At 45.6% G+C, this 26,539-nt stretch overlaps 1 protein-coding gene across 6 annotated transcripts in view; it reads left to right on the top strand.

Annotated features, from left to right (window-relative positions):
- Positions 1 to 26,539, top strand: part of KLC4 (kinesin light chain 4) — a 71,402-nt gene that overhangs the window by 43,406 nt on the left and 1,457 nt on the right. For 3 of the 6 annotated variants that reach the window (XM_053313272.1, XM_053313273.1, XM_053313274.1), the window contains exons 11-15: positions 1,473 to 1,540; positions 2,043 to 2,151; positions 4,810 to 4,968; positions 23,673 to 23,797; positions 25,297 to 25,354. In XM_053313272.1, the coding sequence (XP_053169247.1) occupies positions 1,473 to 1,540; positions 2,043 to 2,151; positions 4,810 to 4,968; positions 23,673 to 23,797; positions 25,297 to 25,354 (519 nt within the window). Of the gene's footprint in view, positions 1 to 1,472; positions 1,541 to 2,042; positions 2,152 to 4,809; positions 4,969 to 9,892; positions 12,777 to 23,672; positions 23,798 to 25,296; positions 25,355 to 26,539 lie in introns of those variants that run through there. The other 3 variants (XM_053313275.1, XM_053313276.1, XM_053313277.1) reach the window with 3 other exon arrangements.

Raw genomic sequence — 26,539 nt, 5'->3', positions numbered from 1 at the left:
TTAACAGTGGCCTCAGTCATGACTAGTTTGGAACCTCCCAGGTGTCAGACTTGCCAGGGGATAGACTGGTAGAGGAACTCCTCAAGAGCAATGTCCATCAGGAAGTTCTTCTGAGCCAGGGGAGCTAATAACTGAATCAGAGTATTGTGCATTGGCCGAATGCCTCAAAGAATGCTGCGGGGACACAAAACTGCCAGCAATTAGGCACAGTTCCAGTGGGAGGTCTGTTACAAAGCCGGAATGTTGTTCCTGGGAAGATGTGGGAGGGGTTTGGGTGGCAGTCCCAGGACAAAGTGCTAGAGTTTGGCTTCCTGTTTCTGGTCCAAGTACCTCAACTCCAGAAGTGCTGAGAAACCTACATTTCTTCAGTTTGAGGATTTTAGTCACTATTAAAGTGACTAAAATCCTGGTGCTTTAAAAAGGTCTCTAACACTGCATCTTGCAGGCATGGGGTGATTGTTTTGGTGTGTGCATACATTTGCATGTCTGGCTTACCCACAAACCAGTTAGCTGGAAACTGCTCTGCCAGGTCACCTAACTCTGTCTGAGCTAGATGTACCCTTGTGGTGGTTTTGTATGCAAACTCGGGGGCAGACAGACTTTTTTTGGGGGGGGGCTGTAAAATATAAGAGGTCCTGTTGCAATCATGGTATTTATGCTTTCCTGGCGGAAGCCTGCAATAGACAAATTTGCTTGCCAAAGTCTTCCGCAATTTGGGACTTCAGCTGTGACAAGGACTTCTCTGCTACTTTTGCAACTTCATTAAGTGGGTGCCAATTAATCTTCCTGGTATTGATCTCTCTCCTGAATTATCTTGCATAGTGAACATACATATATTTATCTTGCTTCTTTACATACAGAGAGATGGTTCTCTCACAACTGATCTAATGTAGGATAAATGGGAATCTATAGAACCCAGCGGCATGTGCACTCCTGTGGACCATGTTGTGTGAACTCAGAAAAATCTCGCAGACGCTATTGGCCCCATTTCAAGCCCCCGAGAAGCCCACATCGTTAAGCCTACTTTGGATCCTGGATTAATGATGTGGGCTTCATGGGGGTTTGGTGCAGTGCTGGTTGGGGGAAATTTTCTGAGTTCACACAACATGCTCTGCAGGAGCACGTGCACTTTGGGAATCTATAGATTCCTGTTTACTGCACCTTAGATCCATTGTAACCAGCCTTAATTGTATATATAAAAGCATTGATTTTGAGAGATTTCTTTTCTCCTTCATCTTTTCTGTTCCTGGATAAATTCCAGGTAAACTATTTCCAGGTAATGATATTTCTACTGGTTCTCTACTTCATACCAATATAGACACCAACATGGCTGCAAGGTAACTGGGACTAAGCAGGTTTTGTGTGATCCCTACTAGTCCTGCAGGTAGAGTTGGGTATACTAGTCATGGTCCTTTGAGTGTTGGTGCTTTATCTATTCTAACATCTTGTCTTTCTTTCTCCACTTCTTTCAGAGCAAGCATAGAGAAAACACCCCCTATGCAGAATATGGTGGCTGGTACAAGGCCTGCAAAGTTAGCAGGTGAGGTGTTTTGGTTGGGTGCCTAACCTCCTCCTATATTATTCCTTCTGTAGATATTCCAGAGGTTTCATTTTCCTCATGAGTCCCACATGTGCACATACAAGAAAATTCAGAGGGTGGTAGGAAAACATGAGCAAAAAAGAGAGATAAGTGAAGCAAGCTTGTGACAGGAAGAGAGGGTAAAGGGCATACCACAAGCAAGAAAGTTGGGCAGCAGATAGAAAGGAAGGAAGCCAAAGAAGGTAGTGCATCAGAGACCAATTCCTACAACTACTGCTGTGATGCATATGTCCAGCTAAGGGCTTCATAGCAAGGAATGTCTTTCCTTAGGAATGTCTTGTGTCATTCCAGGGTCATGATGTATGGTAGTGACTATCCAACTCAGCTGTTTTCTGTACAACAGGCAGTAGGAGTTGTAGACAAGGATGGCTCAGTGTTCAGGGTATGGCAAAGGTAGACAAGGCTGCTGGCCTTGGTTTCATGCTTTCTTCTCGTCTCTCAGCCCTACGGTGACCACTACCCTGCGGAACTTGGGTGCGCTGTACAGGCGTCAGGGCAAACTGGAGGCTGCAGAAACTTTGGAGGAGTGCGCAATGCGGTCTAGGAGACCGGTAAGGGCAGCTCTTTCATAGGAACAAGTGTTTGATGGCAGTGAACACTGTGGCGAAATTCCCTGTGACTGTTCATTTCATGTTGTTGTGTTGATGATGATAATTTATTACACTTATAATCCGTCCCATCTGAAGGCTCTGATTGTTACACTTTCTGTTTGATCTCTGGATGAACTGGAGCAGAGACACTGTAAATTAGTGAAGAGTTTGTTTACTTAGCTGGCTTGTTCTACTTCTGTCTATATACAGACAACAGCTCTATTAGAACCCAGGCGTTTAGATCCTGAACAGACCAATAGGAGAGCTCCACTGGGGCAGGTACTGGCCAGTCAGTTTCAAGAACTGATCACTGGATTGGCCAATTCTGACTAAAGATTCTGAAGAGGTGATGGTTTCGGGAGTGTGGGAAGGGAACAGTCCCTCAGAAGAGGTCTGAGAGAGCTCAGGTGAATCTGAGAAGAGCTAAGGGGGAAAGGAGACTCAGGAGGCAGAGTATAAGGGCAGGTACATTGGAGCTGATCTCCAAGGAAGGCTGAGAGGCAGCAGGTTGTGAGGTTCCATTCAAGAAGCCTTCAGGAAGTCGTGTATCAGGCCCGAGTCCCTGGCCTCGTCTTCAGCAACTGGAAACTGCCACAACACCTTCAGTGCTTAACCGTCAACCACCAACTGAAAACCAAGAACTGAGCAGAAGAACGAAATACAAGGCCACTTAATTCTGGGGTTGGAGTTATGGCGGCTCCAGAGAAGAAAGGGAATCTGGTGTGTGGGTTTAACAGAGAATAAAACTAAGACCTGCCATTTAACCAATCCCTTCAACCTCTTTAGTACATTATTTATGTTGCCCTTTTTCCTCCATTCTTTAACACTTGACTGGAAAACTGCGAATTCACTAAATAAAAGTTGTGTTTTTTAAAAATGTATAACTAAAATCCTATATCTCACCAGTGATTAAAACCACATCCATGCCTTATTACCACCTACTATTGGAGGGTATTTCTTATTAAGAATAAGAGATTGGTGGCAGTGGAGATCTATAAAGTGTGTCAAGAGGATGTTAAGACAGAGAAATCCTTCACAAGCACTCTGAAGAGGAAGCAAAAGTACTAAACAACTGGTTAAAGTCAAACATTTTAAATGTCCCTATAGATTCAACAGTAGTGATGATTCAGGGTGGAAATTGACTCGCTTCTAGTAGTTGCATCTGTATCACAAGTGTCCCAAGTAATGAGTGAGTTGTCATAGATGGATTTGGGTTCTGATGGAAAGTCCTACCAGCTTTATTTCCCCAAATGTCTTGATCTGATCTCTCTCTCTCTCTCTCTCTCTCTCTCTCTCTCTCTCTCTCCCTCCCTCTCTCTCTCTCTCGATCATATATGAATGTGTCCTGTTTCCCTGCCCTCCCCCACTAGCTCAGAAAGGTAGGCCTCTGGCTTGGGTTTTGAGAGTGTAGCTTGGCTTGGAGAAGGAGCATAGAAGGCAGTCTGTTATAATCAGCAAGGCCTCTGCTGGATAGTTGCATGTGTGATTTTTGTGGAATTCGTTCACTTTGTCAACAAAAATAACTGGAGAGCAGAAATGGGGCAGAAACTGCTTTTTTGATATTTCCGAGATGCCATTGAGTGCCTGGGGTGCAATGTTCTAGTTAGTCAGAAAATGAGCTTTAAGCCAATTTGGCTTTTGGTGAATTTGCATATGTTTCTGCCCTGCCTTTAGTGGGACCACTTGGCATATCCTTATGGGATGGGCCTTAGCTCCATAGTAGAGCATCTGCTTGCATGCAGAAGGTCCCAGGTTCATTCCCTGGCACCTCCAGGTAGGTCTAGGAGAGATTCCTGCCTGAAACCTTGGAGAGCTGCAGCCAATCAATCTAGACAATACTGAGCCAGATGGACCAATGGTCTGACTTGGTATAAGGCAACTTCCCATGTTCCTAACCGCCCACTGACATAAAACAGGAGAGTTTCAGGGATGCTGTGATCTTGATTTCTCCCTTCCTGTGCTCCATTCCTGGATTTTCAGGAGGTGAGCAAGGCTGAGTACTCCACAGTAGCATAGAAGAGTTTAATGTCTTCAGAACCTCTGGCTCCAATTCTGTTTTGTGTTTATCTCATTGGGTCTTTTAAAGTTTCTAGCCTTTATGGCTGTGATGATGTGTGGGCAATGTCTGGTGCAATAATCTAAAGCCTGTAGAGGGAAGGGTTCGTTCTCTCACATCACTCCATGCCCCTTCCTCTGAATAACAGCAGCAAAAAATGGTGTCAAATAGGCAAATAAATACAGGATTGCTTTATTTTCATGGTTCATACAGTACCCAATAATGCCCCCCAGAGTGCAAAATTTGGGTTAGTTTGACACACAGAGATTAGTTCATTGAACAGAATATTTATTGTTCCATGGCGAAGGCCAGGAAAATGACTGTGCCATGCATCTGACTCTAGAGCAGGGATTCTCAACACTGGGTCCCCAGATGTTATTGGACTTCAACTCCCATAACCCCCAGCCCCAGTGGCCTTGGGTTGGGGATTATGGGAGTTGAAGTCCAAAAGCATCTGAGGACCCAATGTTGAGAATCCCTGCTCTAGAGGATGCTGAGTGAATCTACACCTCTGAGATCAAACTCTGATTATTTCCTCCCCTTGTGTCTTTACCCCATTGCAGGGCTTTGACCCCATTAACCAGACTAAGGTGGTAGAGATTCTGAAAGAGGGCGACGGCTCCGAGAGGAGGAGGAGCCGAGACAGCCTGGGGAGCAGCGTCAAATACGATAACACCACAGATGGTAATGAAGAAGTGAGTATGGGCGTGGAATGGAATGGGGTAAGTACAAGTCCACCATCAAGAGCCGCTTAGTCCAGCCAAGAGAGGCAGAGGGCAGTAACTCCCTGTTTGGCAAATGCTGCCCCCTGCCATCTCAGGGAGCTGATGGCCTGTCCTGGCATGCCCACCTTCATTCATCCTTTGCATGCTCCTTGCCCACCCCTCTTGCTACCAGTTAGTTAGATCCAGGAACAGGGACCTTTTCCCCCTTTTCTAGTTCTTCCCACTGACTCCAAACAGTTGGGTCTTGCCTAAAAAAAAAAAAAAAAAAAAGCAAAAGCAACTAATTCTATCCACTTTGATCTTCTCTACTAATATCTCATAGTACTGCTCTCCCACATCTGTTGTGGGAGCCATTGCCAGGGAGAGAGAATGTTGCTTACCTTTGCAGTTGATAGCTCTGCTCTATAAGGAATCACCCAAATTGTTTTGGCTCTGTTTGTTATAGGCATGATGTTGTTACTAAGAGAATGGAGGGTTTTTAAAAAATGTGATCTCTGTGCATTCCCATGAATGGGTTGCACGCATGCAATCGGAATATTCCAGAGCTTTCTCTCAGTACATGTTTTGGCAGTAACCCCACCCCTTCCACCTTCCCATTCACATGACCCATCCTCCTCTCTTCTGCAGTCTTCTGCTTGTTCTGTGGTGGTCATAAGACTGAGGAGATTGGGTGGGGCATGGGAGTCAAGGGACGGGGTCATGGCAAAATATGTATGGGAAGAAAACTCTGGAAGATTCCGGTTTGTTGCTCTGCACATGCATGCAGACCTTTAGTGGGAATGCACAGCAGACCACTGGAAGAACTGCGGTTACAGGTAAGCAACCTCTATGGTGTGTGTGCGTGCGTGCAGTAATTGAAAGAAGTGTCTAGAGGCGGTGGAGTGAATGTGTGAAGATCTTATTTATTTATTTATTTATCTATTTATTTATTTACATTTATATCCCGCTCTTCTTCCAAGGAGCCCACTACATACTTAAGTTTCTCCTCACAACAACCCTGTGAAGTAGGTTAGGCTGAGAGAGAAGTGACTGGCCCAGAGTCAAGTATCATGGCTGAATGGGGATTTGAATTCGGGTCTCCTCGGTCCTAGTCCAGCACTCTAACCACTACACCACACCTCAGAGTGGCAAAAGGCCATACACACACAAACACACACACACACCTTTTCTGCATTTTTGTAAGCTGGTGTAGGGGAGCATGGGTGAGAGCTGACTACCTCCTAATCTGTCCATATTCCTCTTGCTGGCTCTACCTGGTTTCTTCCAGTGTACTTGATCAGCTTGTTCCCGCACAGCTGTGCCTCTCCTAAGAAAAAACATTTGGAAAAGGGGCCTTTGGGCTGGATGGGCTTGAGAAAATGTCTCCCTGGTCACAAAAAGGTCCCCAAAGATTTTAGTCCTTGGTGGGGTAGGAATTGACTCGCTTCTGGTAGTTGCATCACTGTGTCACGAGTGATGAGTGAGTTATCATAGACGGAATTGGGTTCTGATGGAAAGTCCTACCAGCTTTGTTTCCCCAAATGTCTTGATCTGATCTGTCTTGCTTGATCATATATGAATGTGTCCTGTTTCCCTGCCCTCCACCCCAGCTCAGAAAGGTAGGCCTTTGGCTCGGGTTTTGAGAGTGTAGCTTGGCTTGGAGAAGGAGCGTGAGCAGGCAGTCTGTTACTTCCCTTGAATGAAGATGGTGTAGACATAACTGCACTCGGTTCTCTGGGATTCATCACAAACTGTAGCCAGCAGCAAAGAAGCCGACCTAGGTCAAGGACAGGCAGGTACTGATCATCCATTGCCGCCATGCCTTGGTTACATTTTAACATGCACTCGCTCCTCCTCTCACTAACTCTTCACATTCAGCTCCGCTTGCCTGCATGCGCTTCTCCATCCCCCATCTGCACTGCGCATATTGCCATGACAGTCAATCAGCACCACGGTGTGTCTTGCATTCTTGATTGTGGATTGTACCTATTTATTTATTTATGTATTTTGTATACCGCCTAGTATAAAACTCTCGAGGCGGTTTTCAGAATTAAAACATACAATATAACACATTTAAAATCCATAAAAAGATAAAAATTATAGATTAAAAACACGTTAAAAGCACATTAAAAATTTTCAAAATACAATCTCAGTTGAAGGCCTGGGAAAACGGGTGCATCTTCAGGGTCCTCCTAAAAGCAAACAGAGAAGGAGGTGCTCTTATTTCAGCAGGGTGCATGTTCCAAAGTCCTGGGGCAGCCACAGAAAAGGCCCGGTGGGCAGCAAGTGAAAAATTCAGCAAAGGAGAAGGTGAGGGCCTCTGGAGGCCTGGGAAATAGTGCATACAGTTACAGATTCCTGAAGGCTTGAGTTCATTCTGTGAAGTTCATTCAAAGAATTACACTCTCCACTTAGAGTAAAAGGCAGGCATAATATTTTAACAGTGGTTGCTGGGGACCTTTCACCTGTGGTGCAATTCGAGTACCACAGCTTGCATTATGGACTTGCATATCAGAAACCTGAATGCTGGGTCAGTCTTGCCCCTTCTATCAGGCTGTCTACCTTTTAAAAAAAACCAATCCAAATAGACCCCTAAATGCATATATGCACTCATACTACATGCTCTCATCTTTCATTTCCTAAAACATTTTATGAACATTTTCAGAACAGTTACAGAATTGCCCCAGAATTGTGGGGAAAGGTGTGAGAGTAACTAACTAATAGGCACCCACCACAACAGAGGACACTTTCAAATCACCCTGCTCTGCTCTTTAAATGCTGTTTTTTCTTCATCTTTAGGTTAGTCACTTGTAAGCCATGATGCCTGAAAGGGAGAGCCTGTCCCTTCTGTTCTGAGCTGTTCTGCTTCTTGAAAAAGGGTCTTGCCTGTTCTCAAGGATTTTGAGTGGGCTGTGACCCTGATAAAGGGCCAGGATTTCAGGTGGTGGTTTCCTCTTCCTCAATGAATCCCCTCAAAAGTGGGAGTTTGAATCTGGAATTTGGAACCTTGCAACGGTAACTAATTCCTTGAGTAGCTGCTGTCTCCCTGTTCCTCCACCACCTCCTCCACTTGAGATGGGGTGATAGGAAGATACAAGTTCAAGTGACGATTTTCCTCAGTTCCTTCTTTTTTAAAGAACACAGTAATCCCCTCTTGTGTGTCGTCCATTTTCACTTGAAAACTTGTTAGTTAATTGGATACTTTTGCAGGTTAAAATTAAATATTGAAAGCATTCTTTGTGGCTCTTCTAGATAGGAAAGGGATTTCTTAAATTCCTGCCCTGCCTTCATTTCCCAGCTTAAAAGGATAATGTCTAATAAGATTATAATTCCCCATACAAGAAGCTACGAACTGTAGTGTGTCTAATGAGATCTGTGTTGCCCACAATACCCTTGATATTACTGGGTGGGATTATACTTTTCCTTAGAAGCAGCTGATAGTTCTCCACTTCATACATGGGGCTCAGATACTCAGAGTCAGAGAGAAGTTCTTCAGGGGCCTTTGCATAATTCCACATGCATCCGTGATGCCAAGAGCAACATTTATGAGCCATATACAGTGCCCTCTCAACAACATTCATGCTTGGTATGAACAACTGCTGTTCCTGAGCCAGAAGGCCACTTATCATATGAGGCAGGAGTTCTCAAACCTGCGTCCCTAAATGTTGGAGGAATAACACTTCCTTCATCCCCAGCCACGATAGCCAACGGCACTCTTTCTCCTAGCACTAATTTCCCAATAAAAATCACACACTCGAAGCTGCTGTTTGCCCCCTTGGAGGAAACTTATCCTAACAGAACAATCGGCTTTAAGTGGGCAATTTTTCATTGGGAAAATTGCCCTGGGTGAAAGGTTTCACCTACATGCAGCCCAGCGCTGTGATCCTGATCCAAATTGGGCTCTGCCTCCACAGCTGCTATTTGCTGCTATTTGATCAAACAGAAGATCTAAACGTAAATCACAATTGTTCATCTAGTCAGGCTATATGACAACTTATGGCTTCCACTTTATAAAGAACAGGCCCCAAAAATGTCTCTTGTATCAGATGCATTTGTAGGAATTCAGAAATGCTATACTGAATCTTCTAACATGTAAGGCTGAAGCCTGGTTCTCACTCAGGTGCTAAACCTGTGTCTGAAACTGCCACAAGATCCCTTGTTACCAGCTTGTGGTGTTTCCACCCAGAAGCATGGCTAAGCAAAGCCTATAGGCCTGGGCAGTGCATACTCCTGATGGGCATGTAGTCCAAGCTCACCCACTTCCAGGAGGGCTTTACTGCGAGTTTGAAGCTGCCCCCAAAAAATCCAGCTAAAAAAGTGGATTTTTTTTTACCTTGGATATAAATTGGGCTACACTCTTAACGTGCAATCAGAAACCCGAATTGTGTGTAAGTGCTCCCCGATAGCTTGCAGGGAATTCAGGGTAAATCTGGCCAATATGTGAAAGCACACCCTCCATTCCGGAGGAGATGCAAGCTAAAAGCCCTGTGTGAAAAACGCCCAGTTCCAAAGCCCTCCTCCTGACTTCTGCTTGACTTCAGAGCAGTCATGGAAGTTGGGTGAAGAATGTCGGGTGAAAGTTGGCTGAAGGGCTCAGGAACTGGAGGTGAGCAGGTTTGGACTCCATGTCCACTGGGAGCATGCCCTCTCCAGGAGCTGGACTTTCAGTGGATCATGTGAAGCTGCCCTAGGTCTAAAGGTTCCAAAGCATCTTATACCCAACCATATGTTTTCCCTTGCTACCTGGCAGTGAGGGGTGGGACTCAACTCCCCCTTTAAAGGGGAGCTGTATGTTTCCACCCCTCGGCAGTTGTCTGTTCTCCATGCCTGTTGTGTTGCTTGTATTTCCCCTTCCTCCCTCCTTGCCCACTTGTCCTCGGGGTTGTCATGCATCCTCACGATGCCCTTTGTAAATTGTGTCTCTCTCCTCTCTGTGCACTAGGCTTAAATGCCTCCTGAGACTCCTTCCCCCCCCTTCCACCACAATCACCTGGATGCTTGTGCCGTATCTCCCGACTCTTTCCTCCAAACCATCCCCCTCCTTCCGCTGTTCCTGCTCTCCTCGGCAAGGACTCCACTCCAGCTCCCCAACCTTCCATGCCAGTGAGCACCAAGAAACAGAGCGGGACCCGCAGAGGAATGTCTGGCTGGCTGCATGCGGCTCTACTCCTGTATCAACCAGCAAGAGAGTCTGAAGAAACTCCATGGAGCTGCCTCTCCCCCCCACCCCACCCCACCCCGCCTTTGCCAGGGCAGGACTTCAGCCTCATGGCTTCCTCCATTCTCTTTCCTGTGTCTTAACAGGGAGCTTGAATGAAAGGTCGCTGCTGTATTGAAAAGTCTGTTGCTCTCCTCCCGCTTCTGTGCCCTTCTCATCTTGGGTATTCCACATTCACAGCCGCCTCTCCACCTCACCCCTTGCCTTCTAATATTACTCGAAGATTTTGCTGCCTCCGTCTTAGCTCTCTGTCCCTTCCTCCCCCCCACCCCGCGCCTTGCTCCTCTTTCTTCCCTTGACTGCCAGGGCAGAGGGTGAGGAGTTAGTCCGCACTGGGGTGTACATGGTTCCTCTCCCTAGCCTCCAACTGCAGGAGGGCAGGGGAGCTGGGCTCTGTTTTCTTTCCCATGCGTGCAATATCAAAAAGGCATTTTAGGTGTGCCCACTGCTGCTACCAGTGACCAGGTTGCCCCTTGATGTGATGGCTTAACCTGAGGCCTGCACAAATGGAGAGGGAAGGAGCTCTAACCCCCATGCTCCATTCTCTCAGTCGCCTGTTCTGTTGCTCCGTGCAGGGCAGGGCATGTGGTCACAGAATCACACCCTGAAGGATCTGCCAAGGCAGAGTCCTTGACATGAGCTGCCCCCTCTCCTTAGGGCCTTATCCCTGAGCTGGCCTTCCAGGGCAGACGGGAGGCCGTTGAGGTGGGTAGATGAGACTAGTGGGGGCAATTGTAGAGGGTAACTTCTTGTGACCCATTTAGTATTGACCTCTCTGATCAGGCTCCGGTCTGGGCTTGCTCTGCCTGTTACACTTCAGGAACAAATGCCTCTCTGCTTATGAACTGCGAAGTGTTTCCTCACCCGGTTCTTTTTTCACAAGAGGAGGAGGAACTGAAGACAAAGGTGGCTCGACTGCCGCTGTTTTGTTTGCTGCCACTCCTTTGGGGGTATATTTACTTCTCTTAATTTATTGTCATGAATGTAATTTTTGTTTATTGTGCTGTTACTTAACACTGGAGATCGCAAGGTCCCAGCCAAATGCCACAAAATCAACACACGGAAAATGTGTGTTAGCGATAAGGTAGCAACTGTAGCTGCTGTTTATTTAGAAGCCTGGCAAGTGAGTGGAAGAGGGTTGGAGTTGCACCTCCTTTATCTTCCGGATGAAAGTGCATGCTCTTGTCTAGTGTGCAAGGGAGCAAGGAGCCGAGGCAGGCAATCCTAGGAGGTCCCAGTTCTAAAAATGAGAGTAGGTTGGCCCACTGCGATGGAAGGTGTTACTCTTTGGGGACAGAATTGATTTGGAATGTGGTAGTCTAAAGGAGGAGTGGGACGGAAGGGACTGTGGAAGCCATGCCATGGAATGTGTGAGGACTGAGCTGATACTTGGGCTGTAGACAGGGAGAGGGGAGGAAAGTTATTCCTTCAGGGATTGGGACACAGGGTGGGACTTGCAAGGTGTGGTGGAAACGTTTTCTGTGGGGTGGGGATGTGGGGTGGGGATGTAGTTAGGATATGAATGGGAAACCTTAATCTAAACATAGGGGGAGAGGGAAGATACCAAGATGCCATTAGAAGAAAGTTGTTACATTTTCCGTGTAGCAGAATAGGAAAAGGGGGTGGGGGTTTAGAAAGGCCAGGGCATGTATTGGGGAAGGTCTGCTAGTATGTAGAGGGTCTAGTGACACCTGGGGGAAACTGATTGCTCGGTTTTCTAAGCTGGGAATCTGGTTTTTAAATGGGAGAGTTTCCTTCATTGCTTGCACTAGTATCTGTAGTTGGTGTATGGCTTCTTAGGTTTGAGGGGCAACTTGGTGCTTTGATCCTCCTCCTGGGCATGCAGGTGTGAGAGAAACCATCCTTTTATCTCTCATACTGTGCACATATTCTTGTGCCTGTTTTGATGTGGTTCAGTGTCCTTGTGAGTATAGCTGACTTAACAACAACAAAGAAGACTAGATATGTTAAATTAGAGTTAGGGATAGGTGTTAGGTAAGGTATATCCCGATTTTTGTTGAAGCTGGTACAAGAAAGCTGCTCACTGCTGGAGGCAGGATGCCAGGTCAGGATGCACCATTTGGTCTGATCCAGGAAGGATGTTCTCAGGCCAAGCTGTGAGACAGGATCATCTGAAGACTCTGGGCCTTTCGTGCCTATTGTGACCCCTCTTGGGCGGAGTCCTTTGCAGCTTTTAGCTTTGCTTGTCTGCTTCAGAAAAGGGACTGATTATGCATGCCTGGGGCAGGGCACCTGCTGCCTCCCCAGATAGGGGTGGGTAGGGAGGGGAAAGTGCAACCTAATCAGAGGTAGCTCAGGGTATCATTGTTATGAACCTGGCAGTCTGCATGCTGTTGTGGTTCCGTCCTGCACAGGGGGAGAGGTAAGGCCTGACCCAGGATGCTATGAAGAAGCTTCAGGAGTATGTCCTGAACAGCTGCTCCCAATGCCTCCCTGTCTGCTCTCTGCCCAGCTGTCCAGAAACTTATTTTCTAGCAGCAGGTGGGGATGTTGAAAGTGTTCTACTCCTTGCCTCTGACACATACTCGGTGCTTTCCTTTTATGTTGTGAACTAATTGACCTCCAATTAAAGGCAGAAGGACATGAACCCCTGATTCCCTGTGCCTCTTTTCCCCCACGCTGTTTTGGGAGAAAGAATTGTTGTCTCTTCCCTCCAAGTACAAGTCTTTGGCCTTCCACACACTGCACACATTGTACTTTTCCGACTTCTTCAGAAGACCAAGAAGCAGACCTCAAATGTGGGTATGCATGTTTCAAGTGTGGATGGACCGCCTCTGTGTGACTGAGAGAGAGAGAGAGAGAGAGAGAGAGAGAGATTGAACACGGATGAGCCTGCCTGTGAGAAGGAATGGCTGCTTACTGCAGAGTGGACATGCACATAGTCACTCCATCAAAGTGAAGAGGAAGCTTGAAAAAAGACCTGCTTTTCAGAACGGTTCCTCACTGGCATGGTTTGGTTTTCAGCAGAGCTGAGAACCTACACCACTAAAGAGACATGCTGCTTTTAATATTGCTTCAAACACATATGGGGAAGCAGCATGAATACCATGGAGATGGATAGAGCTCTAACCCCCCTCTCCATTCTCCCAGGAGCCTATTCTGTTGCCCCATGCAGGGCAGGGCATGTGGTCACAGAATCACACACTGAAGGATGTTCCTGGATTCAAGTCCTGCTCCTTGGAGTGCCTACTGTACTAAAAGGAGCAGGATTTCCTGGACTTGTTGGTCAGAGGTGCCTCACCAGGACTACATGCTCCACAAATAATACTGTTCTTGACAGTAAATTGCTGCTGGATGCCTAATTCCCAAGAGAGAGGAAGTGTAGGGGAGTAAAGCAGAACAAAACTTCTCAGGTGTCTGCAGTCACTATACTTGTGCTGCCTGCCCGGGAAAGGGAGAATAAAACATCTTGGCTTGGGCTAAATTACTTGTATTTCATAATATTCACAAGTGTGTTGCCAGACATCATTGGCTTATCCATAGACAGTGATTGCCTGGTTGGATTCAAAAGACGACAAGTACAAAGATATTAAATGACATTTTCAACTAGACTAAGTTTGACTGTAGGGTTCAGCAGGTGAAGCTTTTTGTAGCACAGAGATGTAATGATGGGAAAAGCTTCACCTGCTAAATTTCTTCCCTTCACACAGGGGGGGTGGAAATCCTGCCCGGGGGCGGGGGGGCGGGCGGGGAATGGCAATCCAAGTTGGTGTATGAGTGTGTGCACTTGAGTTTCACCAAACTCCTTATCTAGCAAAAGGGGAAGGTAGGGGAAATGTCAGACATATATGCAAACAAGTTGGGCTACCACTGACTAAACAACCTTCATTGTTGTTTTTATTTACTGTTTTTACATCCACTTTTTCAGATCACCAGAGGGCTATAAGGTAGCTTTGAGAATCCTAAAAAACAGCCCTTTAGAAAATAGCTTGTATACCGTTATACTGACCTAAGTTGATCCATCTATATAAATTTTATACCTATTTTGTAATCGGATTAGGGACCTAATCAGTATGGGACCAAAGTAAATCCGCAATTCCAACTAGTTCTAATGTTGCAGAAATGTGTAATTAAATGATGTGCTCCTAATCCTAGTAGTTAAGAGGTTTGTATATATAAAGCCAGATGGGACTTTTCATAGCAAAAGGTCTGACTTCAAACATGATATAAAGCTGGAGAAGATCAGCTGTTCCTTCTAAGTTCTTGGAGACTGATGATGGCCATGTTCCATTTGTCATGTAGTAATTGCAGCAGCCGATGACAGAACATAGAAAATTACTGTCAGTGATCAATTTTAATGTAGGTTCTGGATGAACCTCGAGTTGTTATTTAACAAATAAGAGGCAAGTAGAAGAGTTTGCCATGTTTTTGCTATGCTTTGGACCAATTGTGGGAATTCATCCCAAATATACCTTTTGTACCTCTATGTCTTTAACCTGTCAATATACAGGGTGGACAGATACCTTCTTTCAGTGCCTCCCAGTGCTGTAGAACACAAATTGCCTTGTATTCCTAAAATTGCTATTGTGGAGCCACTTTAAGCTAGCACTGAGTGACTGCAGCCCTATCACCAACACTTTGTGCTTATCTCTGTTGAGAGTTACAGAAAGATCCAGTGGAATCAGTAGTACCATTTCACCTGTTCCTGACTAGGTGGAGATTGGGCCACTGAACATGACTAGTGACCAGTGCTAGTGAACATGAACATGACCAGTGTGGGCCACTGTGCAAAACTGGATGCTGGACTAGATGGGCCTTGGGCCTGATCCAGCAGGGCTGTTCTTCTGTTGACGAAGCCAGCAGGTGTTGATCATGCTCAAGGACAAAGCCAGACTGGTGGATGCTCAGAAAAGCTGCTGTCTTCCAGGTGCACTTGGAGCTGAGTTGTGACACTTTACAACTTTCCCCTAAAAGGAAAAACTGGCCACAGAATGATAGCCATCTAGGAAGGTTGCATCCAGGTCAGATTTCTTGATCAGGAATGAAAGGCCACTGTTCTTATGCCGTTTAGTACCCTCCCTCAATTAAGTGGGACCAACTACTGCAGCCACTAAACACCCAGCTTCTTCACCTGGTTTCTCCAGCCAGGATGATTATGCACTTGACTTACAGGTGGTCACTCTTCTACAGCAAACACACCATCATCATCAGTGGGCAAGAGATTGAAACCAGTCTAAATAAAAAGGAAAAGACTGAGGCCCACTCCACGTGTTCCAGAACTCCAGTAACTCGCATGTAGAGTGTCACAAGGTGTAATGCAGCAATAAATAAATAAAAATCACCCCCTGCACGTAAGCATGGTTGCCATTCACAGAAGGTGTATGGATGGCAGAAAAGAAATGTTCCCTTGGTGGGCCCAAGCCCCTTAAAAGAAGATTATTCATATGCTCAGAATCTCCAGTCTAGTAGACTTCCACAACCAAGAAGAACCACTGGATAAACTCTGCACTGCTCCTCTTATAGGTTAGAACAGGGGTTCTTGACATTGCACTACAACTCCCATCATCCCCAGTGACAATGGCCTAAAGCCATTGATGAGAGGCCATCCCATGGGAAAATGGGAATTGTAATCCAGCAACATCTGGGAAGCCGTGTTTGAGAATTCCAGGGTTGATCTCTTCTACTCCATATACACACACCAGGTTTTAGTGCACTGAGACTACATTTCCTAAAAATGAGGTCTAATTTTTATATGATATTGGTGATACAGTAGCTGTAGAAAAAGTGCAAATGGTTTGGGCTCCAGGTTGCAGCAGTAATGTGTGGTTTGACCTGATTGCTTAGTTCCTTCTTATTTATTTTATGGATTTATATCCTTCCCTTCAATACAAATATTTCCAGAGCAGCTGGACACACACCAGTGCCACAGCTTCTTCTGCTGGAGCAGCTGGTGCAGAACTAACCACATGATCTGTCTGAGTCGAGATTGGTGCTTCTTTGTGTTAGTCATGGAGTCCTGACCACATTGCTTTTCAGCAGCTACCAAACTGCCAAGGCATTAATTGGACTGGAGTTACAACAACCAGACCCTACACACCTAGAATGAGAAAGAATAGAGCCTCCACAAGAGAGATAAAGCATGACTTGATCTCTTATTTTTGAAGCTGAATGAGGATTCTGTGTCTGTGTAGACCTGGAGAAAAAGAACCTGCTCTGGAGACAGTTATCCCTTGCACAACACAGTATGAATATATACCAGTGGTCAACATTCTGAACATATGAAACTGCCTCATTATATCTTGAGTCAGGCCATTTGCCTATCTAGCTCAGTATTTTCTACACTGACTGGCAGGGCTTTCCAGAATTTCTAGTGTGACTAAGAAACAACCAAGAATATGGCTTGGAGTAGCTTTGATTATTCAAAGGCTGAAGGTCACCAGGGGCAGAAAACACCTTTAGCTCTCAACCTAGTATCCCTGTGTGTTCCCCTAACTTCCTTGGACATAAGTGAATGACTGCCACTCATCCCAATGGGATAAAGACAAGCATTGCACAAGTCAAGCGCTGCATTTGGGGCCATTGTTGTAGCAAGTACAAAGCCTGCCCCTGACCAACAGCGGGTAGTGCCACTCCTTTTGTGAAGGAAGCTCCAGTGTTGTAGGGAAGGGGGAAATACATTTCAGAAGCTCCCCCCCCACACACAACACTCAAAAAACAACTACAGGAAACTAGGAGGGAATGTTCCCATCCTTAACACATCTTTTGGTTTGGGAAGGGGCATTCCTTACTGCCTCTTCAGGGCCTGGCAGCTGCAACTGGTTTGGAGTAACATGGAGCCAGAGCCAGGTTGGAGTGGGGTCAGGCCAGGCTTCCGCCTGCGAACCAGAAGGGAGTGGCGATGGAGCCGTAGCTCAGTGGTAGGAAACCTGCATTGTGTGCAGAAGCTGCTGCCAGAGTGACATTCCTGAGCTAGGTGGACCAATGGTCTGACTCGGTATCAGCAGCTTCCTAATGGCGCAGTGGGGAAATGACTTGACTAGCAATCCAGAGGTTCCCGATTCAAATCTCTGCTGGTATGTTTCGCAGACTACGGGAAACACCTATATCGGGCAGCAGCGATATAGGAAGGTGCTGAAGGGCATCATCTCATACTGCGCAGGAGATGGTAATAGTAATCCCCTCCTGTATTTTACCAAAGACAACCACAGGGCTCTGTGGTCAACTCGACAGCATACTTTACCTTTATGTCATGAGGAAACAATTGGAACTCTCTGTCCTTCTCCTGCCAGTCAAACCTGATGTCTAATATATAATAGTATTAATTGTATTTTTATAGTACCATCCATGCATGTGGCACTGTGCAAGGAATGAGAGGACATGTCCATGCTTGGAGGGGCTTACAAGCTAGATGTTCAATTTTAACATTAAAATGACCCTGCCACCCGGTCTCTTTCATTAAGAGATGTAACAAATTAACCTTCATGTAAGCATCAAGGAACAAATAGAATGCTTCTACAAATATTAGTTGCCAAGAATTGGTCTAGTTGGGACAGGATCTACATATGGTGGCTTCCTCGCCTTCTGAACTTGAGTTGTAGTGCCACAAGAATACATGACTTGCCTACTGTTCAGCCTTGGACTTTATAGTGATGAGCAGATGCCTGCTATATGAGTAACAGCAAACTTCCAATTAAAGTGGCATAAAATGGAACTTTATGGAGAACTGTAGGAGCAATATAGAGGTCCTTTGGGGAAGAATTAGGAGTTTATAGGGTTGTGATCGTTGTTCCACAGAATTTCATGGAATTAGGGATGCTAATGTGTAGCATGTAGCACTTTCTTTCAGGGAAGTTCTGAAATAATAGACATTTCTTAGTAAGCATTCCTTTGATATGAGACACAGTTTGAAATATCTGAGAGTGGTTCACTTTTATTTTGGCAGGCTTCAAAATATTTATTTATTTAAAAGATATTATATGTTGCCATTCTTCCCAAGTGAATTGACAGTGGCTTACAATGAGATTTTTTAAAAACACAATATAACAAAATAAAAGCAGCAGCATGTAACGTCAAAAAAAATCACAGGGATAAAGGACAGTCACAATTGTTAAAAATATATAGTATGGGGAGGCCTGCTGAAATAATGAAGTTTTCAACTTCCATTTAAAGTTGAACAGAGTGAGCAAGCAAGCCTCAGATCAGGGGGCAGGGAGTTCCAAAAAGCTGGGGCCACCACTGAGAAGACATACCCATGCATCACTGACAAATATTCTCTACAGACACAGGCAGATCAAGAAGGTCATGAACATGTGAAAATCAGGAACATGGTTCAGAATTTGAGGTTTTAAAGGATCACAGTCACTCACTGAAAAGGAAAGTTAACATTTTGACCTGCCCAAATATGCACATAAATTTGAAAATATGCAGGTTAACATAAGAACAGCCCTGCTGGATCAGGCCTAAGGCCCATCTTGTCCAGCATCCTGTTTCACACAGTAGCCCACAAGATGCCACTGGAAGCCTACAGCAGGAGTTGAGGGCATGCCTTCTATCCTGCTGTTACTCCATTGCTACTGGTACTCAGAGGCATCCTGCCTTTGAGGCTGAAGATGACCTATAGCCCTCTGACTAGTAGCTGTTGATAGACCTCTCCTCCATGAACTTATTCAAACCCTTCTTAAAGCCTTCCAGGTTGTTGGCTCTCACCACATCTTGTGGCAGAGAATTCCACAAGTTGTTTATGCATTGTGTGAAAAAGTACTTCCGTTTTGCTGGTCCTAAATTTCCCTGCAATCAATTTCATGGCGTGACTCCTGGTTCTAGTCTTATGTGAGAAGGAAAAGAATTTCTCTCTATCCACTTTCTCCACACCATGCATGATGTTATAGACGTCTTATCAAGTCTCCCTGCAGTTGCCTTTTTTCTAAACTAAATAGCCCCAGGTGTTGTAGCCTTGCCTCATAAGGAAGGTGCTCTCGGCCCCTGATCATCTTGGTTGCCCTCTTCTGCACCTTTTCCAGTTCTACAATGTCCTTTTTTAGATGTGGTGACCAGAATTGTATACAGTATTCCAGGTGTGGCCGCACCATAGTTTTGTATAAGGGCATTATAATATTAGCAGTTTTATTTTCAATCCCCTTTCTAATGATCCCTAGCATGGAACTGGCCTTTTTCACAGTTCCCGCACATTGAGTCCACACTTTCGACATTTGTTACCTGGATTCAGAAAAACATAAGAAGCTGCCTTATACCGAGTCAGACCAGTGGTCCATTCATCTAGCTCAGTGTCCTCTACACTGACTGGCAGCAGCTCTTCAAGGTTTCAGGGAGGAGCCTTTCCCAACCCTACCTGGAGATGCCAGGACTGAACCTGAGACCTTCTGCATGCAAAGCAGTCAAAGCATTTTAAAAGAAATTTTAACTGGGAGTCCACTGTTTTCCCACAATATGGTGTGGCTGTTTTCTGTTTTTCTCCTTTAAAATGTGCAGCTGTAGCAGAATTATTATAAAGAAAAGAATGAAGATATAGAAAACCTGATATCTCAGTATATACAGAAATAGATTTTGTTCAGAGCAGTGGTATAGCAAGATCTGAACAGGCCCATGTTTCATAAGTGAACTTTTCTAAGGATGTGCTTGAAATGTGATTCAGTATCTGAATCGCGGGCACATCCTTTAAAACAGAGGGATTACACAGCCCCTTTAACACGGAAATGTGCTCGAAATGCGATTCGGTCTCCAAATCGCGGGCACATCCTTTTAAAACTGAGGGATTACACAGCCCCTTTAACACGGAGGAGAGCAGGCCCGTACCTGCTCCTCCGGCACCACTTCCGTCATGGCACTCCTCCCAGCTATGACCGCACACCATTGAGGTGTTTTCTAGCTGCCCTGTGCAATGCCAGCACGCACATGGCTACCGTGCATGCACAGAGGCCATATGCATGCCGGCATCATGCAGGGGCGGCTGGGAAATGCCCCACCGGTGCATTGTCGTAGCTGGGGAGAGGTGCCAAACGGAGGAGGAGCAGGTACGGGCCTGCTCTCCTCCATGTTAAAGGGGCTGTGTAATCCCTCAGTTTTAAAAGGATGTCCTGTGATTTGGAGACCGAATTGCATTTCGAGCACATCCCTAAACTCACATCCTCTCCTTTGTTGGTGCCATAGGCACCACCAACAATTTTTAGAGGAGACTCAAGAGACTATAGGGTTTTGCCAGTTCCCACCATTGCCCAGTAGCCACCCACCTTCATGCTGGCCTACCTAATGCCTGTAAAGGGCCATCTTGCCACCCACCCACTTGCCCCTGTTAGAGCTGGCAAAGATGACATTGGCTAATGACATCACTGCACCATGACACATACAGGACACTGATGTCATTAGGTTAGGCTATGTCAGAGTCTGGACCTAATGGCCTTATGGAGCCCTCTCTGGTATACAGACTGTCTGTTCCTGTTTTTTAAGCAGATATGTATGTCGTTTGTAGAGTACCTAAATTATTCTAGCACAACTTCCCTGCCAAGTGTCCATACATGGAGACAGACAGACATGTGGAAGGGAAGGAAGAGAGGAGGAGGAGGGGAGAAAGGAAAGAGACGGAGAGAGGGAGGAGGGGAGGGAAGGAATACAGACAAAAGGAAGGAAAAAACGTTACACATCTAAGGGTTGAGAACCCTTGAAAGAAGTAGGTGAGCCTCCCTCTCCCACACACACAGCTGAGTGCTGGCCATTTCAGAAACCACTAGAAGAGTGCTTGGCTATCTCCAGCTCCTTCAGCCTGAAGTGTTGGCCTCCTCTCCTGCTGCTGCCGCCGCCTCCTCCTCTCCCCTTCCAGTCTCAGAAATGCTGGCTCTTGAAGAATTCAGGTGGAAAGAGCTGAGTGAGTGCACTCCGTGGTAGAGCTTGCTTGAAGGGCCCGCACACAACAAATCCAACTGGCTGGAGCACTATGGGGGGAGAGGAGGGGATTCCTGATGGAATCGCTAGGGCACTGCCAGACAAGAAGGATGGGTGGGCAGCTCTGAACCTGCCCAAAACACCGTTCTGTGCAAATGGCTGGCTGGCGGGAGAGGGAGCCACCAAAGGAGCCAGTCCTCAGTCCCTTCAAAAGCTCTGGCTTCAGCCCTGGTGAGTGACCCCATCCCGCCCTGGCTCCTTTGGGCAGCCTCTGCTCAGTAACATTGTATAGGTTACTCTGCAATATGTGCTGCTGTTCTAGCTATTCCATAAACAGCATTGACATGGTTTTTGTATCCGTTTAGTTATAACTGCTGATATACTTCGTAGTTAGCCTACAGCTACTAATATTGCTTGAAATAGGACCTGTGACTTCATTTTAAATGTCACCCAAAACTGGTATCGTTAAATATTTTTATAATTCATTCCATATTCACACTGTCTCAGATTATTTTTTCCATTTCACTGTATGAATGTTATGTGTCCCAATCATGTTTACTGGGTGTCCATTAGCTAGGACTAGGTGTTCATTTGGACACACAACTATTGGTTTGAAAACAGATGCTGTGGCTCCATCTCATTATCTTGACATGGAGCCGTGGGCAGGGCTCACACGGATCTCCCAGCCAGACATCTGATTACTGCAGTCTGTTTTGACAAAGCTAGGCATCTATACTGAATGGGAAATAGGGGACGACTGGCACCAGTCCCACACTCATCAGAAAGGCTGTCAACCTTCATGCTCTGCTTTCTGGAAACATCTGAATAGCCACTATTAGAAACAGGGATGTTAGACTGGTTAGATCCTTGGTCTGATCTAACAGACCTCTTCTTATATTCTTACCACATGGTGCAATGATAATCGTAGAACTATTTCCTGCATGACAACTGCTCAAAAGCATTCTGAATAGTGGCTCCAGCTGCATGGCCTGCAGTTTCGCCAAGTTCCCATTGCTCTGTGTGTGTAAAAATTCGTCTGTTTCATCACATGGCTAGAAGTTAAAGGTGATCAGCTCTCTATACAGTAAGAGCTACCACTGGGGACACTGTTGATTGACCTGATGTGACAACTGTTTGTATGATTCTGTAACATATAATTAAACAGTGACAACAGTTGTTGAACAATTTGAGTATTAGGGCTTCTAACTAGTATTGATTTGATGATCAGTCTCATAACTCAATTAATTTTGATCAGATAAATTAAATCCTGCTTCTCAACATTTGCTCTCAAAGTGGGTCACTTTTTTTTTTTAAGAGCACAACAGTAACAATGGAATTTTTAACAGGAGCAAAAATTAAGCCAGCAGTATAACAACTCTCTCTATTTTTGTTTTTAGGGCTCTTGTATTACATGTGAGTGTCAGTTGCTAGATTTGCCAATCTTTGGGTTAAAGTCCCTGACCCCCAGATTTGCAGAAGTTAAAACTCTGAAGTGGGGGGTGGTTGTATCTTGTCTCTCATGCAAACATGTGTAAGTGCACACACACACGACTATTGATATGCCATGCAGTCCAGCTTGCCAGTTCACATGCTGGTAAACTAATGATAATAGATTGCAGGACAATTCTGTCTTTCTTGTGTATCTTTAGCCAAAAGGACAAACACCAACTCAGTTCTGAGAATAGTGCAGGACGTTTGCAGTGTGAATGAGGACCGCAGACAAAGTAGAACTTGTTTTAATCAAGAATGTAGTCTCTGTAGCTATCTTATGATGATTCAGCTGTTAATATTATAAGGGTGGTTTTTAAAAACATATATACTAGTTTGTTTTAATTTTATTTTGTTCATTTTATTGTGCATTGTACATGGTGTTATTTTAACTGCTATTGGATACTGCCTAGAATGCATTTTAGAAATGTGGAATAGAAATATTCCACCGGAGTGGGCGGTATATTAAATGTCTCTAATAAATAATAAATAAATAAATACGATAATGATAATAATAGAACCTGCAACCAACTGTTGCCTCCCCACAATCCTAATGACCACCTCCAGGTACTGTTAAGGCTCAAGTAGGACATTTCCTTTCCCTACTTCTGTGTTTTGTCATTTGTTTCTCCCCCAGCTGACACCTTAACTCAGGCATCCCCTAACTGCGGCCCTCCAGATGTTGCTGAACTACAACTTCCAGCATACCCAGCCACAAAAAATTGTGTCTAGGGATGCTGGGAGTTGTAGTTCAGCAACATCTGGAGGGCCACAGTTTGGGGATGCCTGCCTTAACTGTTCAGCAGGCTTCCTCCTCATCAGGCTCTTTTGCAAGGTGTTTACTTTTTCTTTGAATTTACAAACTATGTACTTCATCTGCATACCTAGGGTCCCCCGCTCTCTGGTATCTTGAAACTACTAGCAGTTTCCATTCTGTTTTGCCTCCAGTCTGATCGACGCTTTCTCAGCTACCTGAGTTTGCTATTAGTACATATAGATTATTATGTTTGGCACTGGCCACTGACCTTTTAAAATTGTTGCCCACAGACAAAAAGAATTTCCCCTACCCCTGCTCTGAAGTTTGTTACTAAGGTCTTCTGCTCTCTGGAATTCACCCATCATCTTATCACCTCTTGCCATCTGTTGTCTTTCTTTCTAGGATGGAACCGGGGCCCTGCGACGCAGCGGTTCACTCGGGAAGATCCGGGACGTGATCAGGCGAAGCAGCGAGTTGCTGGTCAAGAAGCTGCAAGGGAATGGCCCACTGGAACCAAGGAACACCAAGTAAGAGCTGCTTTCTGCAACTTGTGTGCTTTTGTCCCCATTGCTTCTGGCTAGTTGCCATTGCTCAGATCAGTCCTCCCACCTGCCCCTCACACACCTTCTCAAAGATTCTCAAAGATCCATTCACATCTAGCCCTGGTATTTTATTGGGTTGTAGCTAGAGCAGGTGTAGGCAGGCTTCTGTCTTGAGTGGCCTACCTTTGCTTTCACTGGAATCCTTATGATTCACCAACATGTTTTAAATGGACAAAGGGAGAGGGCATACACAGGATCTTTTAACATTAGGCATAACTCATGTGTTTTGCACTCTTTCTCAATAACATATAGAGGCTCTACACACGATCTGCGTGTAGAGCCTGGGAGGGTTCTGCGGGGAGAGGGGGCTTAGCCTGCTCTCCACGCAGACAAGCAGCCGCTCGTTGCTGGGCTGCCAGATTGGCCGCCACACAACTACCGGTTCCAGAGCCAGTAGGAGCTGCAGGGATTGGGGGCTGCCTGGCCCCCAGAAGTCCCAGGATGCAAGTATGTGGGGCATCCTGGGGAGACCCCTGACACCAGGAGACTTGTTTTAGCCTCCCGGCGGGAGTCTCCTCACAAGTTGCCACGGCATGGAGCCACGCCATGGTGACTCACAATTGGGGAAATGGGGTTAGTGGAGCACTTGCTCCGCTAACTCTGTTTAAGGGGAGGGCTTCTTTGGCGGGCTAGCCACCAGAGAACCACCTGGCTTGCCCACGAGCCTGGTAGTTCTCACAATGGGAGAAAACCGGGCTGGGCTCCTTTAGCCCAGTTTTCTCCCATCATGAGAATAGCCTCAAAGAGGTCAATCACACAATCAAAAACTGTGTTCTACCTGGGTTTGGAGCTGTGTGTGCTCCCAATTTTCAGTTGTGCAGAAGCAAGGTAGGAGGAAAACCTGGGTAGAAGTGATTGTGTGGAAGCAAGGAAGGAGGAAAACCTGTGTAGCTTTTCCTCCTACTTTGCTTCCACACAATAACTTCTACCCAGGTTTTCCTCTTACCTTGCTTCCACACAACTGAAAATTGGGAGCACACACAGCTCCCAAACCCAGGTAGAACACAGCTTTTGATTGTGTGAATGACCTCCACCTATAGGTCCAGCATTTTTACTTATAATTCCAGTACAAGCTTTTGCTAGCTTTTGAGTCACACCAAGGCTATTCATCAAGAAATCACAGGCCACTAATATCGAATATAATATATCATATATAAATCCAGACTCACACTCCCTATTTCTCACTCCATATCTTCCTAATGGGAGAGGTGTTATTAAGAGCTGATGCTATTCTCAGGAGCCACAGAGACTCTCCTGCAGTGTCAATGCGGTTTTAGATGGAGGCAGTGCAGGCACATCGCTCTTGGGCCAACAGGGTGCTGCACTGCATATGAGTCAGTGTTCTCATTTTAGGAGAGGAGTAGGCCTAGGACACAGTGGTGTATGGAGAGAACTATTTGTTTGTTTGTTGTTTCTTTTCTTAGTATAAAGCGAACAGCTTCATTGAACTACCTGAATAAATCCAGCGAGGATTCCTTCCAGGTGAGAGCACCACTTGCCTTGTGTGAAAAATAATATGAACTGCAGGTTACTTATACACTTTCTCTCACTATGCAGTAGGTCAAACCAACAACTAAAACGGGTTGAAAGCTGTATAGAACAGCTACGACTAAGAGAAGAACACATGTCAGAATTATGTGAGATCTTTGTGGCTATCAGTAAAGGGTATCAGCATGGCAAGGGAGAGTACCGAATTATATGCTGGAGAAAATACACGAAGGATTTGTTTGCATAGTCCAAAGCTCCTCCACACAATTTGGCCGGACAACTCTATGGTCATAGTTACATGTAGGATGTAATGTGTGCCCCAGTTTCCTGGAGTTGGTTTCTGAAATAATTGTGGCTTGACAAATTGGCTCCATGGTAATGGAAATAGTAGCTATGGCTGTATCCAGAGGTGTGCAGGATAATATACTAAATGGAACTTTGATTGATTAAGTGCCATCAAGTCAGTGTCAACTCTTAGTGACCACATAGATAGATTCTCTCCAGGATGATCTGTCTTCAGCTTGGCCTTTAAGGTCTCTTAGTGGCGCATTCATTGCTATCGTAATCTAGTCCATCCACCTTGCTGCTGGTCGTCCTCTTCTTCTCCTTCCTTCAACTTTCCCCAGCATTATGGACTTCTCAAGGGAGTTGAGTCTTCACATAATGTGCCCAAAGTATGATAATTTGAGCCTGGTCATTTGTGCCTCAAGTGAAAATTCTGGATCGATTTGTTCTATGATCTATTTGTTTGTTTTCGTGGCTGTCCACAAAACTTTAGCCTGTGTGAAATAAGGTGTACAGTTCAGGAAGTGTGCATGTGATGATAGCATTTGCTCCTGGATATCTGTGGATCTTTATTCAGAAGAATAAACGGAGCAAGGATGCATCCATGTAGATAGAGAACAGCCTAACAGAACTTCCCAGCTAACTGCATTAGTGCAGTAGGGAAGCGGCAATTTCTGACGACCTGCTCTTTCCCAGGAAGCTCTCTGTGCTCCCCCAAAATATGTCCCTGAGGGCTGTACAACCCTTAGGGAATATTTTTGGGTGGCACAGAGGGCTACCTGGGAAAGGGGAGGGCGCCAACAATTGCTGCTTCCCCACTGCAGCAGTGTGGTTAGCTGGGAAGCTCAGTTAGGCTGCTCTCTCTCTCTCTCTCTGCACTGGCGCATCCTTGCT

Source organism: Hemicordylus capensis, chromosome 1, assembly GCF_027244095.1.
Source record: "Hemicordylus capensis ecotype Gifberg chromosome 1, rHemCap1.1.pri, whole genome shotgun sequence".
In the NCBI taxonomy this organism is placed as follows: Eukaryota; Metazoa; Chordata; class Lepidosauria; order Squamata; family Cordylidae; genus Hemicordylus; species Hemicordylus capensis.
The sequence above is the reverse complement of the archived record's forward strand: the minus strand, read 5'-3'. Positions and strand labels throughout refer to the sequence as shown.